Source organism: Megalobrama amblycephala, linkage group LG1 (genome assembly GCF_018812025.1).
Source record: "Megalobrama amblycephala isolate DHTTF-2021 linkage group LG1, ASM1881202v1, whole genome shotgun sequence".
NCBI lineage: Eukaryota > Metazoa > Chordata > Actinopteri > Cypriniformes > Xenocyprididae > Megalobrama > Megalobrama amblycephala.
In genome coordinates, this window is record NC_063044.1 from 11,178,875 (window position 1) to 11,196,344 (window position 17,470).

General features: G+C 34.3%; 1 protein-coding gene across 3 annotated transcripts; it reads left to right on the forward strand.

Annotated features, from left to right (window-relative positions):
• The first annotated feature begins 1,060 nt into the window (after positions 1–1,060).
• Positions 1,061–15,241, forward strand: LOC125262851 (embryonic polyadenylate-binding protein-like). 3 transcript variants are annotated; one of them, XM_048181708.1, is made up of 4 exons: positions 1,061–1,212; positions 14,269–14,473; positions 14,640–14,833; positions 14,994–15,241. In XM_048181708.1, the coding sequence occupies exons 2-4, from the start codon at positions 14,281–14,283 to the stop codon at positions 15,111–15,113; spliced, it is 507 nt and encodes a 168-aa protein (XP_048037665.1). In that variant the 5' UTR covers positions 1,061–1,212; positions 14,269–14,280; the 3' UTR covers positions 15,114–15,241. The 3 variants fall into 3 exon arrangements, with proteins under 3 accessions (XP_048037665.1, XP_048037672.1, XP_048037661.1); XM_048181715.1 differs by having other exon boundaries at positions 1,068–1,212; positions 14,280–14,473; positions 14,673–14,833; XM_048181704.1 differs by having other exon boundaries at positions 1,069–1,212; positions 14,280–14,473.
• Positions 15,242–17,470: the final 2,229 nt, after the last annotated feature.

Here is a 17,470-nt window from a genome sequence, read left to right on the forward strand (position 1 = left end):
AAAAACTGCAATGGGAAGAACCATTATGTGCAAATAAAGACCAATACAAATTTGTAATGGAACCATTAGAACCAATACGAAAACTACAATGGGAACCATTAAATATTTGCAAATAAAGACCAATACAAATCTGTAATGGAAACCAATACAAACCAATAAATCCTAATGGAATGTGCCCAAAACACACTACGTAATGGAAACCATTTTGTAATGGTTTTAATGGTTAATGGCTGATGGTTTGTAATGGTTTTGTAGTGGAAACCATTAGGATTTCTGTAATGGTTTCTATTGTTTTTTTCAGCAGGGCGTGTACAGACCTTTCCAAACTCAACGGAACTTTAAGTTTTAATCCAACATAAACTGTGATTCTTTTACCACAGGGTGTCAGCGCTCTAATAGTGATTGCGACGCTGCAGTGTGAGACTTGATAAATAAGATCAGAATGAACATAATATCTTAGTCTCTATTCTGTGCCATTTTTTCTGACAATTATTTATGTAATTCACACATTTATGCCAAAAATCCTAATAGTCAAGGTAGTTGCGCTGTCATTGCGTTATTCTTTAAGATTAATTAATAACACCGTTAAAGCAGTTATCACATTCATTCAACTATTTCAAACACTGGAATAAAAGAGCAGTTTTCACTTTTTTTTTGTTTGTTTGTTTTGCCATCGTGATAACGCGTTGTCACCCATCGTTACACTTACCATAGTAAAACAATGCACTTCCTGTGTTTATTAGTCAAATTCATTTAAATGTAAATTTAACAGGTATGAAATATGATGATTAAGAGAAAAACACTGCTAATGAGAAGACGAGCACTTGACGGCGGAAGGTTAGTGGGGAAATATATTTATTTATTATTCAGAATGCGCATTTGGAAGGGAAATATATTAATAAACATTTCAGCAGGTTGAAGATAATTAATGTTAATGCAGAGAATATGATTAATTGTTTAAAAACATTTCGCAGCCCTAAAATGTAGTAATAATATGCGTTTTCACAAGAAGCTCTGAACGCTGACCGGAAACGCTCGAGCCGTAATAAGTAGAAAGCGGAAGTAGCTGTGCAAGTAGTCCATTGGTACACAGTGAAGCCCGACAGGTGTTCCTCAGAAATAATTAAACTGACACTAAAACAGTCACAACGGGGTGGAGCCTTCTTGCAGCTTACACTGAAGGATATGCTTATTTGCTCCACATTACGCCAGGTAACTATAACTAACATTGTTTCTACAGAGGGTTTCTTGTTTTAAAAAATGATAATATTTTTGTTTTATGACGTTTATGATGTTTTTGCCCAAAGATGGCTGGCGAGTGTCCCATTTTAAAGATTCGCATTTAGTAGCCTTCACGTAGTATACAATATAGCCTATGCAATATCTCATAAGGATGTGAAATTGAACAAAAATGTGAAATTAAGCAGCATAGCCTGTTATTTTCTTTTAAGGATCCATTTCGCGTTTGATTGAATTTTAAAATAATTCATTAAAATAAGCAGTGATTGCGCACAATAAGGCAGTAGTCAGCAATAAATAAAAGTTAATAAGCAAATCGCAGAGTGGGCGAAGTCCATTCAAAAGTAGCTAACCATCATTATGCCCAATTCGTTCCGCAGAGCAGATCACAAACAAGTAGCTAGCAGAGCAAGCATACTCCTCTCTGTACCACGTGGTGATCAATTGCATGTAGCCTACCTTTCGCCAACTGCCTCGTAGAATGGTCATTCCCGAAGAGATGTATTACCTACTTTTAGGCATCCACACACTGCATGATAATCGGGCCGATTTGGGGCCCAATTCTCCTTTTTTCAACTTTTCAATTCCCCCGTCCTGTCGTCGGCCTTATGTGTTTACTCTATATGGAGGACCAGGAGTGCCATTTAAAAATAAAAAGAAGAATCAATTAATTAATTTAATAATTCAAACATAAAAATGTATATAAATGAATCACTTTTTATATGGGCAAATTAATAGACATATTTAAAGTTGTTTATTTAATTCCTGTTTTTAAATGTAGTTTAATAAAACAATAAAACAATAAATTTTAAAAATCTTTTTTGAATGTATAAATAAATAGACAAATTTGAAATGGGATATTTAATTCATTTTTTAAAACGTAGATCAATAAAACAATAAAAAGTTCATTAGTAAATCATTTTAAATGCGCATTTAAATCGCTTTTTTAAAAAGAATTTGGCAAATGCTTTTCTTTCTCTATTTACCAATTGCTTTTCTTTGTCGGTTTGCCAAATGCTTTTCTTTATCCATTTGTCAATCGAGTGGTAAAATGCCATTGGACAGTACACACGTGGGAGCAACCAATCAACTTTCGCCTCAATTTGAAGAGCCAATCCTCTCTCACTTGTAACACTCACTGTCATTGGACAGTTAGTACGATGACCTGGAGGGGACATGTTCGGTTCATTTAGTTTTGTGGTGGCCACAACATATAAACTCGTGGGAACGTGATAATATGTCTTGGCCACAAGATAATAGGCTTGTTTGAGATGAGCAAATTCTGCGCAGAACCGATCACCGGTGATCACCGCGAGATGCATGCCGGTTAGAAATGTGTCCGAGGGTGGGCCGCCTTGCTCTGATGTCATGCCGACGTGTGTCAAAAACCTCTCGCGAGTGCGAGGCGGACGTGTCGGATTCTGCAGTCGAGCATAGTTGCTCTCCACCGACTGCGCTGACCAAAAGCACGATGGGAAACGACTTGCTGACGACACAGCTTAAAGCTTATTGGTTTAAACAACTGTGATGTATTGATCTGATTTAAAATGTTTGATTTTAAAACTCTAATATCATGTTTTTATGTGTAAAAATAATGTGTGAATATTCCGAAACTCTCTGACACGGTGATCTCTCTATGGGTTATGCGAACTTGTCATTTATAAAAAAAAAATATAAAAATATGTCTATAATTAAAGTAAAAATGATTGATACATCTTTCGAATGGAAACAAATAACAAGTACTTTGGGTGTATTGTTCATTATGTTTATTTTCATATAAAAGCAACAGAACTTAAATTACATCCAGTTTATCAGCAACACAGCGCACGAGTGTGAATCCCGCGATATCCGCCTTTGATCTCGTAGGTTCTGATCCACTACGAGAACAGAGAACTGTTCGTCTTGCCTGCACTTTTTTCACTCCTCCCCTAACTGCAGCCGCCTACTCTCGGCTGAACTTCAGGCGAGGCTAGGCGCATCTCAAACAAGCCTATTAATTCATGGGAATGTGATAATAAGTTATGGCCACGAGATCATTTTGTCGAGGTAACGACATCCTTATGTCGTGGCCACGCGATGTAAAGTCATATGTTGAGGGAACGACATAATTTCTCATGGCCACGATTTAAATGTGTAAACAACCTTCGCAACCTGGAATTATCACAAATGGACAATACCATAATAATATTTTTAATTAAGAATGAAAAATAAGGGTTGTATGTATGTGTATATATATATATATATATATATATATATATATATATATATATATATATATATATATATATATATATATATATATATATATATATATATATATAATTATTCCCGTGCGCCTACAGAAATAAAAGCTTTCATAGGTTATATACAAATAATAAACAAAACACATTTTTTTTTATCTTAAACTCTGAATTAATTCGAATGCTGCCACAGGCACGAGGGGCTACAAGTGAAAACAGACGCTCATTTACAGAAATAGACTACAGAAATACAGTCATAAAGTAAAGAATATTAATTAGATAAAGAAATATGTGAAATGAAGGAGAAAATAAAGCAAATAAATATACACAGGGTGCGATTTGTAGGAGGGGACGGGGGGGATTTCCCCCCTTCTGGTCTATGTATCCCTAAATATCCCCCCCTGGGTGATGCTACTCCACAAACCACCAACAGAGCATATAAATACCAAAAATAAAAATCTTTTTTTGAAACATCGCCAAATAAAACGCTGCGTTTATATAGAACTGTCTCTTTACCACCACAACAAACAGTACACTTTTCAGACGCGCATTCCGACTTCGCCTCAGCGTCAGGCGCAAGTCAAACGAGCGCAAAAAAGGTGCATGTGACAACGAGTGAGCTTCAGTTGAACAACAGTGAACTGCGGTCAGATGATGTTAGTAAAACTCAGAAAAATGAACATGACTGTCCAATCAGCCGTTATACTGTGCTCGTGGCGCGCACTCAAGAGTTGCATGCACAAATGCGCCGGCGAGCACTGCATAATTACTTTATTATAGCTTAAATAAAGCGCAAAAGAAACTACGAGCAATGGCTGTCGGTGTTCTGTTAAGTCATGAAATTACCAAACATGTGATTAAAGCTGCCTCAAAACTGTGCATGCATTTATTTGTTGACATGGTTTTAAAGCCATTGTTATCCAATTTGTTGGCCTTTAAACGTCTTAAAAATGCACACATGTACACCAGGGAAATCTAAATTTTCTCGGGGGAGCATGCCCCCATTATTCTATTAATAACTACCGATTGATTTTGCATTTCTATCAGAAATTAAGAATTATTAGTGTCATTGTAGTGCTGCAAATATCTAAGCTATATCTAATACTTCAAATCTCAAAGTAAAATCAGATTTTTTTTGTAAAAATGTTTCTGTAACAGCTGCCAAAAATAGTATATAGCTCCACTGTGGTTTTTAACAAAAAACAAAACAAAAAAAAAAACCTTTTCAAAACATCCGCCCCCCCCCCCCTCTTTTTTTTCACAAATCGCACCCTGAATATACAGATGTAACTAATAATATAAACATATTAAAGAAAAAATAAACAGTAAGTGAATGGATTTAAAAGACTGTTTGGTGGGATTAAAATGTACAACATTTAAACATTGATTTATAAACTTCATTCGAATGCTGTCTGCAACATCGCTCGCAATACAATATAATATGCACTATGTTAATATAATAATTTCTTAATTCCGTTTTTCTTAATTAAAAATATTATTATGGTATTGTCCATTTGTGATAATTCCAGGTTGCGATGGTCACGCAGGTTGTTTACACATTTAACTCGTGGCCATGAGAAAAATATATTGTTCCCTCAACATATGATCTCGAGGCCACGACTTTACATGGCATGGCCACGACATAAGGATGTCGTTACCTCGACAAAATGATCTTGTGGCCATAACTTATCACATTCCCACGAATTAATATCTTGTGGCCAGGACATATTGATATTATCACGTTCCCACGAGTTTATATGTTGTGGCCACCACAAAACTAAATGAACCGAACATGTCCCCTCCCGGTCACCGTGCTAACTGTCCAATGACAGTGAGTGTTACAAGTGAGAGAGGATTGGCTCTTCAAATTGAGGCGAAAGTTGATTGGTTGCTCCCACGTGTGTACTGTCCAATGGCATTTTACCACTCGATTGACAAATGGATAAAGAAAAGCATTTGGCAAACCGACAAAGAAAACCGATTGGTAAATAGAGAAAGAAAAGCATTTGCCAAATTCTTTTTAAAAAAAGCGATTTAAATGCGCATTTAAAATGATTTACTAATGAACTTTTTATTGTTTTATTTATCTATGTTTTAAAAAATGAATTAAATATCCCATTTCAAATTTGTCTATTTATTTATACATTCAAAAAAGATTTTTAAAATTTATTGTTTTATTAAACTACATTTAAAAACAGGAATTAAATAAACAACTTTAAATATGTCTCTTAATTTGCCCATATAAAAAGTGAATCATTTATATACATTTCTATGTTTGAAGTATTAAATTAATTAATTGATTCTTCTTTTTATTTTTAAGTGGCACCCCTGGTCCTCCATAGATAGTAACATCCAGTGATGCAAACTCGACACTTTTCTCGAATTTGACCGTTTTGATATGAAATATGAATTTGCGTGATTCGTGTAATTCATTGTAATGAGTGTTTTAAAGCAAATTAATGCAAATATTATTTGCAAATCGTTCAAAACGGTAACTTTCCAACTACAGTAGTCAACATTTGAAGTGGATCAAAAAAGTTAATCTAAATTGTTCTAAGAATTATTTGTCCTAAAAAGAAGGTTTTAGGACAACTTTGATGAAAGGTTTTGATCCACTTCAAATGTTGACTATTATAGAATTAGACCTAGAATTTCCTTCATTACAGTAAAATGTTCCAAAATTTCGTTTTGCTCTAGAATCAATACACGCTCTAATAAACCATGTAGTCGGATTTAACGCACCCTTTAAAGTACACATGAAAACAAAATTGACCATATTTATTTTGTTAGCTCAAATTGCTAGTTTTGTGGTGAACATTTCATCCGTGCAAGTCAATCCACACAAAAAAATTGTTTGGCTTCGTAATATTTAATAAAAATCTGAAAATGCTCCTCCCCTCTGCAATGGTGCCCCATCTCTGATGACATCAGTTTGACGGCATGGGTTGAAATCTATGGAGTCAAAATAATGCCGCATATATACGCAAAAAAATAAAGTTTTGTATTTTAATTAAAGTATTGAGGAAAATAAATGTGCTTTTTGCAAACAAAAATAAAGAATTGCAAAAGAAAATAAAGTATTGGGAGACAAAAATGAAGTTTTGCAAACAAAAATAAAGAATTGCAAAACATAAATGAAACAGCGCGAAAAGCAATGATTTTGCAATACATATTTTCCATGGTCATATCTATTCATTTATTTGCAACGCTGCTTTTATTTTGCGTGTCAGTGTAGTTTGAGCTTGCGATGCCGTTTTCCCTTTGTGCTTCATTTTTCTGCGCGTCTCGCTTTGTGGCACTGTTTTGACGTGAGGGGTGGAGTCATGGGACGGGAGATGCCTCCCTGGAAGTGACGTCATTGGCCCGAGACACAGCTCACTGATCCAGGTACTGTCACGATGAGCAGAGGCTTGCGAGTGGATCGATTCTTTTTATTCAATAGCATTAAAACATGCATGTTTTCGTTTTATTAACCTTATTAAAAAATGTATATGTGTATTAGCAGTGTTTGCTCAAGTTAAAGAAGTTGTTACCATGAACATCTGGCGTTTTTCTCTCTGTGTACACTTTTATAGCGTTAAAATGTGTATTGTTTCATTTGGTTAACTGCATGTGTATTAACAGTGTTTGTTTAAAATCTCTTAACCTGTGGGAGGACGCCAGCGCACAGAAGCGTTCTTTGTTCACATTAGTTCAGAGTTACTGCTAGTTTTAATGTAAAATAATGCAATTCACTTCATAAACTATAACTTGCATCATTAAAGAGGTCTACGACTCAAGTTTCATATCGATCTCGACTTCGTTTTTCATTTACATAACTCCTGGCATAAATTAATAAATTACTGTCATTGTAAAATAAAAATAAAAAATGAAGCTCAAGTCTTTTTGCCACGAGTTTAATACATAAACAAACCCGCGTGACCATAGCAACCTGAGATTATCAGAGATCTCCGTTGATCGTGTCTTTTTATGTAATATATGTGCATATTAGGATATTATTTTTATTTATCATTATTATATATAATATATTATATCCAAGTGTATGCTGCACACTGGTGGTGGTTGAGGAGAGACCCCCCCCCACATGATTGTAAAGCGCTTTGGGTGTACAACAATACACAATAAAGCGCTATATAAATGTATCATTCATTTATTCATTCATTCATATAGGCTAAACGTATATAATAATTGATAATATTATATTAATTAGGGCTATATTTTTATATTTATTGTTATGCTTATTTCCCCTTTCAATTCATGTATTGCTTACCTAATTAACGTTCTGTGATAAATTAGTGTTTTCATTTACAAATGAATCTAGTGAATTATGAATTTTTAATTATAGTATTTATTATTATAGGGTTAGGGTATTTATAGAGTTATTGTTAAATTCATCCTCTAAAGTGCACTTCCACTAAAAATTCCTGTCACATAGCTTAATCAAAGCTTTTAATGGCATGTCGGGCTTTTACAGTATACACTGCGTTCCAAATTATTATGCAAGAGACAAATCAGTAAGATTTCTGTACAATAAACATTCAGATTTTAGTTTTTCTAAGAAAATGTTTGTTCGTTTATTTATCCATGTCTTTTTAGATAATTGGAATCAATCTCAGACAAAATAATTTGCCAGATCTATGGAAACCCTACTTAGAGGTTGTTCCACATTATTAAGCAAGTCACAGTTCTCATGCAATATGGGGAGGAAGAAAGATCTTTCTGAAGGTGAAAAGCATGAAAGAGTGCAATGTTGTGCAAAAGGCATGAAAACAACTAATATTGTGTGAAAACTGAATGGAGATTATCGAATTATCATAAGATTTGTGAGTGATTTAGAGCACAGCAGAACTCGGTCAGATAAAGGCTTATTAATGAAAGTTCCTGTCAAAAAACTTAATTGTATTAAAAGAGCAGCTATAAAAAAAAAAGCCAGTGTTGAGCAGCAAACAGGTATTTGAAGCTGCTGGTGTCTCTGGAGTCTCAAGAACCTCTCCATGCAGGCTGGCAGTTGTGCGCAAAGATGCATTTCAGCCACTCCAAACCAAACCTCACAAAGAGAAACATTTACAGTGGGTTTAGAAATACATACTCGGACTCATTTTTAAATAGTTTTATTCACTGACTAATGCTGTACTACAATGGATGGTCTAAATGGATGGATTTCTGGACGGTTGGTGAATGGCCACCATGTTCCAACAAGACTGCGACGTCAGCAAGGAGCTGGTGGGTAATGATTTGGGCTGGAATACTGGGAAGTGAGATGGAGGGTATTAAAATGAATTTTGCAAGATATTTGGAGTTCATAACTGGCCATTTTCAGCTATGGTATAAAAAGGAAGATAGTGCATAGTACAATGCACTATGCACTATCCCATGCTGCAAAAAAACACCACAGCAATAAAACTGTTAAATGTATTTCTACACCCACTGTAAATGTTTTTCTTTGTTAGGTTTGGTTAGTGGTGTCTAAAATGCATCTTTACGCATAACTGCCAGCCTGCATGGAGAGCTTCTTGAGACTCCAGAGACACCAGCAGCTTCAAATACCTGTTTGCTGCTCAACACTGGCTTTTTTCATAGCTGCCCTTTTAATACAATTACTTTTTTTGACAGGAACTTTCCTCAATTAAGCCTTTATCTGACCGAGTTCTGCTGTGCTCTAAATCACTCACAAATCTTATGATAATTCGATAATCTCCATTCAGTTTCACACAAAATTAGTTGTTTTCATGCCTTTTGCACAACATTGCACCATTTCATGCTTTTCATCTTCAGAAAGATCTTTCTTCCTCCCCATATTGCATGAGAACTGTGACTTGCTTAATAATGTGGAACAACCTCTAAGTAGGGTTTCCATAGATCTGGCAAATTATTTTGTCTGAGATTGATACCAGTTATCTAAAAAGACATGGATAAATAAACAAACAAACATTTTCTTAGAAAAACTAAAATCTGAATGTTTATTGTACTGAAATCTTACTGATATGTCAATTGCATAATAATTTGGAACGCAGTGTAGGCTATTATTTACAAAACTCTCCAGGGCTGCGTTATAAAAAAGCATCGTTAAAACTAGCAGTAACTCTGAACTAATGTGAACAAAGAACGCTTCTGTGCGCTGGCGTCCTCCCACAGGTTAAGAGATTTTAAACAAACACTGTTAATACACATGCAGTTAACCAAAACAATACACATTTTAATGCTATAAAAGTGTACACATCGAGAGAAATAAACGCCAGATGTTCATGTTAACAACTTCTTTAACTTGAGCAAACACTGCTAATACACATATACATTTGTTAATAAGGTTAATAAATCGAAAACATTAATGTTTTAATGCTATTAAATAAAAGAAGCGATTCACTCACAAGCCTCTGCTCATCGTGACAGTACCTGGATCAGTGAGCTGCGTCTCGGGCTGATGACGTCACTTCCAGGGAGGCATCTTGTACACCCCCCGTCCCATGACTCCACCCCCCCATGTCAAAACAGTGCCACAAAGCGAGACGCGCAGAAAAATGAAGCGCAAAGGGAAAACGGCATCGCAAGCTCAAACTACACTGACAAGCAAAATAAAAGCAGCGTTGCAAATAAATGAATAGATATGACCATGGAAAATATGTATTGCAAAATCATTGCTTTTCGCGCACAAAGCACATTTATTTTCCTCAATACTTTAATTTTCGTTTGCAAAACGTTATTTTTTTTTTGCATATATATATATATATATATATATATATATATATATATATATATATATATATATATATATATATATATATATATATATATATATATATATATATATATATATATATATATATATATATATATATATATATATATATATATATATATATATATATATATATATATATATATATATATATATATATACACACACACACACACACACACACACACACACACACACACACACACACACACACACACACACACACACACACACACACACACACACACACACACACACACACACACACACACACACACACACACACATATATATATATATATATATATATATATATATATATATATATATATATATATATATATATATATATATATATATATATATATATATATATAATACACACATATATATATATATGCGTCACAGCACTGGAGAAAAGACGTTTGCAACTTCCAAAATAAATAAGGTCAATTTTGATTTCATGTGTACTTTAATGTGATGGAGTTCATTTCCAACAGCGCTCATTGTGAGTAGGACCATGCATGTGACGTGCTTAAAGGGATAGTTCACCCAAAAACGAAAATTCTGTCATAATTTACTCGCCCTCAAGTTGTTCCAAACCTGTACAAATTTCTTTGCTCTGCTGAACACCAAGGAAGATATACAAAAGAATATGGGAAACTGAACTGTTTTGGGGCACCATTGATTTCCATAGTATTTTTTTTTTTTTCTACTATGGAAGTCAGTGGTGCCCCAAAGCAGCCTAATTACAACTTTTCTTCAAAATATCTTCATTTGTATTTAACAGACCAAAGAAATTTATACAGGTTTGGAACAACTTAAGGGAGAGTAAATTATGACAGAATTTTCATTTTTGGGTAGACAGTAGACAGTAATAGACAGTAATAACAGGGTCCCTAAAAAGCGTGAATAAGATAAATACCACAAGGTCCCTTAAGTTGAGCTGATGACATGTTCAATAAACAATACTGTAATTATATTTTATGTGCCTTTATATTTTTGCTTTTTATTTTCGCTTAAATGTGTTATTTCCAATTCAAAATAGTTTATTTTCCTTTAATTGTGAAAATGGACACAAAAAGCAACACAAAACCTTAAAGTGTGAAAATAAGAAAAACTGCGGTCCCTAAGTTGAGCGTGAATAAGAAGCTAATAACGTGGAAGCGTCGCATCTTTTAAGGTGGACCGGATAGCATCAATAAGAAGCTGCAAATAAGAAGCTGGATTCAGCCTCGTGAATTTCCTTCACTGTTTTGTTTCTTTATGCTTTATAAAAATAGGTCCAGACATCATTCAAAAATGTAAAGTGTCTAATTTTATTTGTGTATACTCAAACTTCTTTTTGAGTGCATCACAAAAATTAAGCAAAACTCATATAGCCTACTACTGTCTATACAAAGCTTGAAATGCCTGTATGAAATGACTTAAATCTAAAACAAATACTCTGAAAATGTAATCCATATGAAACCAACGAGAGGTACGGTCTTTTCAGTCTGAGCTCATTATATCTGTGACGTGATCACAAATGATTTCAGGACTAGTGCTGTGCAATTAATAGAATATATATATATATGTTTAGAAACATTACTATTTTTAATTTTTTTGAAATAAGTCATTTCAGTTCATCAAGCCTGCATTTACTTGATCAAAAATACAGAAGAAAAAAAACAGTAATATTGTAAAATATTATTACAATTTAAAATAATGGTTTTCTATTATAATATACTTTAAAATATAATTTATGTCTGTGATGCAAAGCTGAATTTTCAGCATCATTATATCCAGTCTTCAGTGTCACATGATCCTTCAGAAATCATTCTAATATGCTGATTTATTACAAACCTTGTGCTGCTTAATATTTTTTTTAAAACATGATACTTTTTTTTCAGGATTCTTTGAATAAAAGGTTAAAAGGAGCAGCATTTATTTAAATTAAATCTTTTGTAACAATATACACTACTGTTCAAAAGTTTGGGGTCAGTATTTTTTTGGGGGGAAGAAATTAATACTTTTTTTCAGCAAGGATGTGTTAAATTGATAAAAAGTGATAGTAAAGATTTATATTCTTAGAAAATATTTCTATTTTGAATAAATGCGTTTTTTTTTTTTTTTTTTGACTGTTTATTCATCAATGAATCCTGAAAGTATCAGTTTCCAAAAAATATTAAACACAACTGTTTCCATCTTTGATAATAACGGAGTATCAAATCAGCATATTACAATGATTTCTGAAGGATATTTTTGACACAAAAGACTGGAGTAATGGCTGATGAGAATTCAGCTTTGCATTACAGAAAAAAATCAACTTGCCAATAATTCTGCTTGCGGTGTAGGACCGGGACCACATACAGTAATCATCCACGCGAGCCATGCAAAAATTTATTTATTCTTAGTTGCATTATTTATGGTTAATATGTTTATTTTTAGATAACATTTTACTAATTGGGCTTTGTCCAAACTACAGGTCTATGTGGAAGACTGACTTCAAATAATTCGGAATTGCGACAGTAAAGGCTTTAATAGGGCAAAATGACATTGTTGTAGTTTTTATGGTGAAAAATTAAGTTTTATTATAAATAAGCGAATAATAGTTATTTTTATGAGGGCTTGAGTTTTTCCCATTAAAAACACAATGTTATCAAAAAATCAATTCTGCTGTTGCTTGTAATGGCAAGTGAAAACCTGCTGCATCTGAGGTTTTTCTTAAATGGTCCTTTTGAGAATAAAATGAATAGTCTAAAATAAGCAACCGTGAGTATATTTTATAGTTTTACATTGCATATAATCCAAATGCTGTTTATTGGTTACATAAAATCATTTCTGATTTGTCATTAACATGAAGCAGCCATGAAGACCAACCAACCATATTTCATGGTGACGGTGGGGTTATGGTATGGGCAGGTGTATGTTATGGGCAGCGAACACAGGTGCATTTTATTGATGGCATTTTGAATGACGAGATCCTGAGGCCCATTGTTGTGCCATTCATATGAAGGAGATGTTGCACTGCGTGAGGCAAATGGTCACATCAGATACTGACTGGTTTTCGGAACCCCCAATACAGTAAAACTGCACATTTTAGAGTGACCTTTTATTGTGGCCAGCCTAAGGCACACCTGTGCAATAATTATGCTGTCTAATCAGCATCTTGATATGCCACACCTGTGAGGTGGATGGATTATCTCCGCAAAGGAGAAGTGCTCACTAACACAGATTTAGACAGATTTGTGAACAATGTTTGAGAGAAATAGGCTTTTTGTGTACATAGAAAAAGTCTTAGATCTTTGAGTTAAGCTCATGAAAAATGGGGGTAAAAACAAAAGTGTTGCATTTATAATTTTGTTCAGTGTATATAAATGATCAGTGCATGGGACACACAAATCAGATCTGAACAGTTGCAATACACATTGTGGACAGTCAATAATTTTTATAATCCGATTCCAATTGGATACACAAATAATCGTCTTTGGACTGACTGTGTGAGCGCGGACAAAGAAATGTAGAAATAAATGAATGTGAAAATAAATAAATGTAGACATAAGTACATATATATAAATAAATAAATGGAAATAAGTTTAAATACTAATTTATTCATTTATTTTTTATTTTTTTTTTTACGCTTTATTTCTTTATTTATTTATTTATTTATTTATTTATTATGCTGGAAACTTTGGAATTCCATAGTCTTGGTTCAATTGTGGCACTCCACACACACTAGGAACAAAAGTGTTAAATCTATGATTTTTTTTATTTTTTTATTTTTTTATTTATTTAATTTTTTTTTTATGTTTGTTGTCTCACATTTTGAGAAGTGGAGAATGGAGCTAATAATAACACTTAATAGTTTGATTAGGGTTATTTTAAAATGAAATCTGCATTTTGAAACCCCCTTTGTCATTTCTCAGCTTTTAGATACAGTACCAAGCCACAGACAAACTAGCAAGAAAACCATCCGCTACACAGTGTTAAAATTTGTCAGCCAATAGGGCAATGAGTAAAAACCACTTTAAAGTCAAGTTTTTCTGATAATAAACTACTCTTTTTGTGGAGTGCTTCTAAAGGATGAATAGCAGTGGACCAGCATACCCATTAGCCTCTCTATACGTTGGGGACCTTCATCCTGATGTCACTGAGGCCATGCTGTACCAGAAGTTTTCTCCTGCTGGTCAGATCATGTCCATCCGTGTGTGCCGTGATGTAATTACACGGAGATCCCTTGGATATGCGTACATCAACTTCCAGCAGCCTGCTGATGGTGAAGACACTCTCACTATTCTTACAAATATACTTTTTAATAATAATTAATTACCTAGACTAATTACTACATTTTAAGTGATTAGAGTACTTTTATAAATAGTGAATCTCACTTTTTTCTTTCCTTTTTTTTTTTTTCTTTCTTTTTTCTTTTTTCTATATTTAAGCGGAATGTGCCCTTGACACAATGAACTATGAAGTCATCAAGGGTCGTCCAATCAGGATCATGTGGTCACAGCGAGATCCAGGTCTGAGAAAGTCTGGTGTGGGAAACATCTTCATCAAGAACATGGATGAGTCCATTGATAACAAGGCTCTCTATGACACCTTTTCTGCTTTTGGTAACATCTTGTCATGTAAGGTACATCCTTTTTCATCACTATTTATTTATTTATTTTATGATTTATTTTATTTTTTTATTAATTTTTATCTGAAACAAAATAAATAACTATTGCAATAATGCACCAAATTTTCCCCACAGTAAAGTTGTGAACGGGCCTTGACAGTATTTTTCATTCTAGGTAGTTTGTGATGAGAACGGCTCAAAGGGTTATGGGTTTGTGCACTTTGAGACACAAGAAGCTGCCAACAGAGCCATTGAGACAATGAATGGCATGCTTCTGAATGATCGCAAAGTGTAAGTACTGACAATGTGGAACAACATTCCTTTACACAAGTGGTTCTCAATCAGAGGGCCGAAGGATGACTTAAAAGTATTCCAAAAAAGTGGAGACATTTTGTAAAACACAATAAAATCAAGAATCTATGATTTGTTCATTCTCTTGAACCTTTGTTTATTTGACAAAAGTGCAAAGAATTTTTTTTAAAAAATGTTTTCACCAGCCAAATTAATTGTATTTTGTAAATATAAACAACTTTTGATGGCTGCAACACACTCCAAAAAAAAGTTGGGACAGCGGTAAAATAAAAGTGAAAAAATTATAGAATATACAAGTTAAATTGTTTTGAAAAGTATACAATTAGCAGGTGAATTGGTATTAGGTGAGAGTAGTGTAATTGGCTATAATAGGAACATCCAACAAAGGCTCTGTCTTTGCAAGCAAATATGGGTAATGGCTCCAAATTTCATGAGAAAATTGTCAAACAATTCAAAAATCACATTTCTCAATGCAAGATTGCATGGAATTTAGGTCTTTACTATCTATACGCAATATTGTGAAAAGATCCAGGGAATCCAGAGAAATCTCAGTCTGTGTAGGGCAAGGCAGGAAACCTCTGTTGACTGTGTGTGACCTTCAAGCCCTTACATGGCACTGCATGAAAAACATGAGTCATGCTGCTGTGTTAAATATAGTCACATGCTCAGGAGTACTGGACTTATTTTTACTGAACTCCTTGGCGCATGCACACAACTTCTACTGGTCCCTTTTTGGAACATCTACTACATCTCCCCTCCTCAGGGGCAACCTTAACTGTTGAACATCTCTGTAAACATATTTTCTGAGAACAAGTAAACAAACATGTTAGAATACAAGTGCTGCAAACAATCAAACAAACATACAAACAAGAACATGTATAAAATGCATTCATGTATATACATATATATCTATACACATATTGATAGTAGTATAATATGGATGTTCACTCAGTACCTCTTAGTTTGTGGCAATTATACATATATTGTGCTATTAAAGTGGAAGAAGGTCCTTCACCAAGTAATATTTTCAGTTTGTCAGTTTCATGGAGTGACTGGAACTCTGGGATGATATGCTGTATTTGACAGTACAGTGACTCTCTTAAGGTTGTGAATTTATCACAGTGGAGGAGGAAGTGTGCCTCCGTCTCAACTGCCCCTGATCTGCATTCATTACAGACTCGCTCTTCTTTGGGTAACCATGTCTTCTTGTGTCGCCCTCTTTCTATGGCCAGCTGGTGGTCACTAAGTCTGTACTTGGTTAACAAATTCCTGTGTGTTGTATTTCTGACAGGGGTGAGATATTCAGCCAGACTGTACTCTGTTTAATCTGAGATAACACTGGAGACGACTTTGCTCTTTCGTTTGCTCTTTCCAGTGCTGCATGTATGCTCTTTTCTCTTTACTCATAATTTCTTTAATTCTTACAGGGCTTTCTGGGACAGTGATTTTGAACGCTTTGTTTGTCAGTTCTGACACCGTTGCAGAAAGATGACTTTTCTGAGCACTCAGTTCTTGTGTTTTTAGAGCTTTAAAATGAAGAGTGTCTTCAGGACTAGATTTTAAGTGTATCCAGAACTTTAAAGCTCTTTTTTTTTTTTTTAATCATTAAATTGAGGGGAAGACGGCCTAGTTCTGCCCTACAGGCGTTATTAGGTGTGTTTCTGTGGACATGAAGGATGCTTCTACAGAACTCTACATTTAGACCTTCTAAAGGATGTTTGTCCCAAGCCTTATGGCTGTAGTTACTCGCTGGACCCCAGACCTCACTTCCATATAAGGCAATGGGCAGTATTACACTATCAAAGATCTTTGTCCAAATTCTGATTGGAATGTTTATTTTGAATAATTTAGTTCGTATGGCATGCATTGCTCTGCGGGCTTTTATAAGTAAAGTTTTAATAGCCAAATTGAAATTTCCAGTGGGTGTTAAAACCAAACCAAGATAATTATATTGTAAAGAGTGCTGAAGAGTGGTGTTGTTTACAGTAAATGCATGTTTATATTCCAGATTTCTGGGTTTTTTCTGAAATATCATAATCTTAGTTTTCTGGATGTTGACTTCTAAGGCCCAGTCATGGCAGTATTTAGTTAAAATGTCTAGGTGGTTCTGGAGACCTTCTGCCGTTTTAGATAGAATTAGTAAGTTGTCTGCATATAGTAAATATTTGACTTCTGTGTCAAATAGTTGTAGTCCTGGACTTTCTGACTGGTCCAGTAGATCTGCCAATTCATTAATATAAATGTTAAATAAAGTTGGGCTGAGGCAGCAGCCTTGTCTGACCCCTCGCTCTTGGGAAAAATATTCTGTTCTCTGATGACCAATTTTTACTGCACATTTAT

What these genes read in the sequence shown, in the direction of transcription:
- LOC125262851 (XM_048181708.1), top strand. Translation starts at nt 14,281, where the DNA reads ATGAATAGCAGTGGACCAGCATACCCATTAGCCTCTCTATACGTTGGG. An exon ending in CTTCCAGCAGCCTGCTGATG is followed by an intron (nt 14,474 to 14,639) that starts GTGAAGACACTC and finishes TCTATATTTAAG; the next exon opens with CGGAATGTGCCCTTGACACA. An exon ending in GTAACATCTTGTCATGTAAG is followed by an intron (nt 14,834 to 14,993) that starts GTACATCCTTTT and finishes TTTTCATTCTAG; the next exon opens with GTAGTTTGTGATGAGAACGG.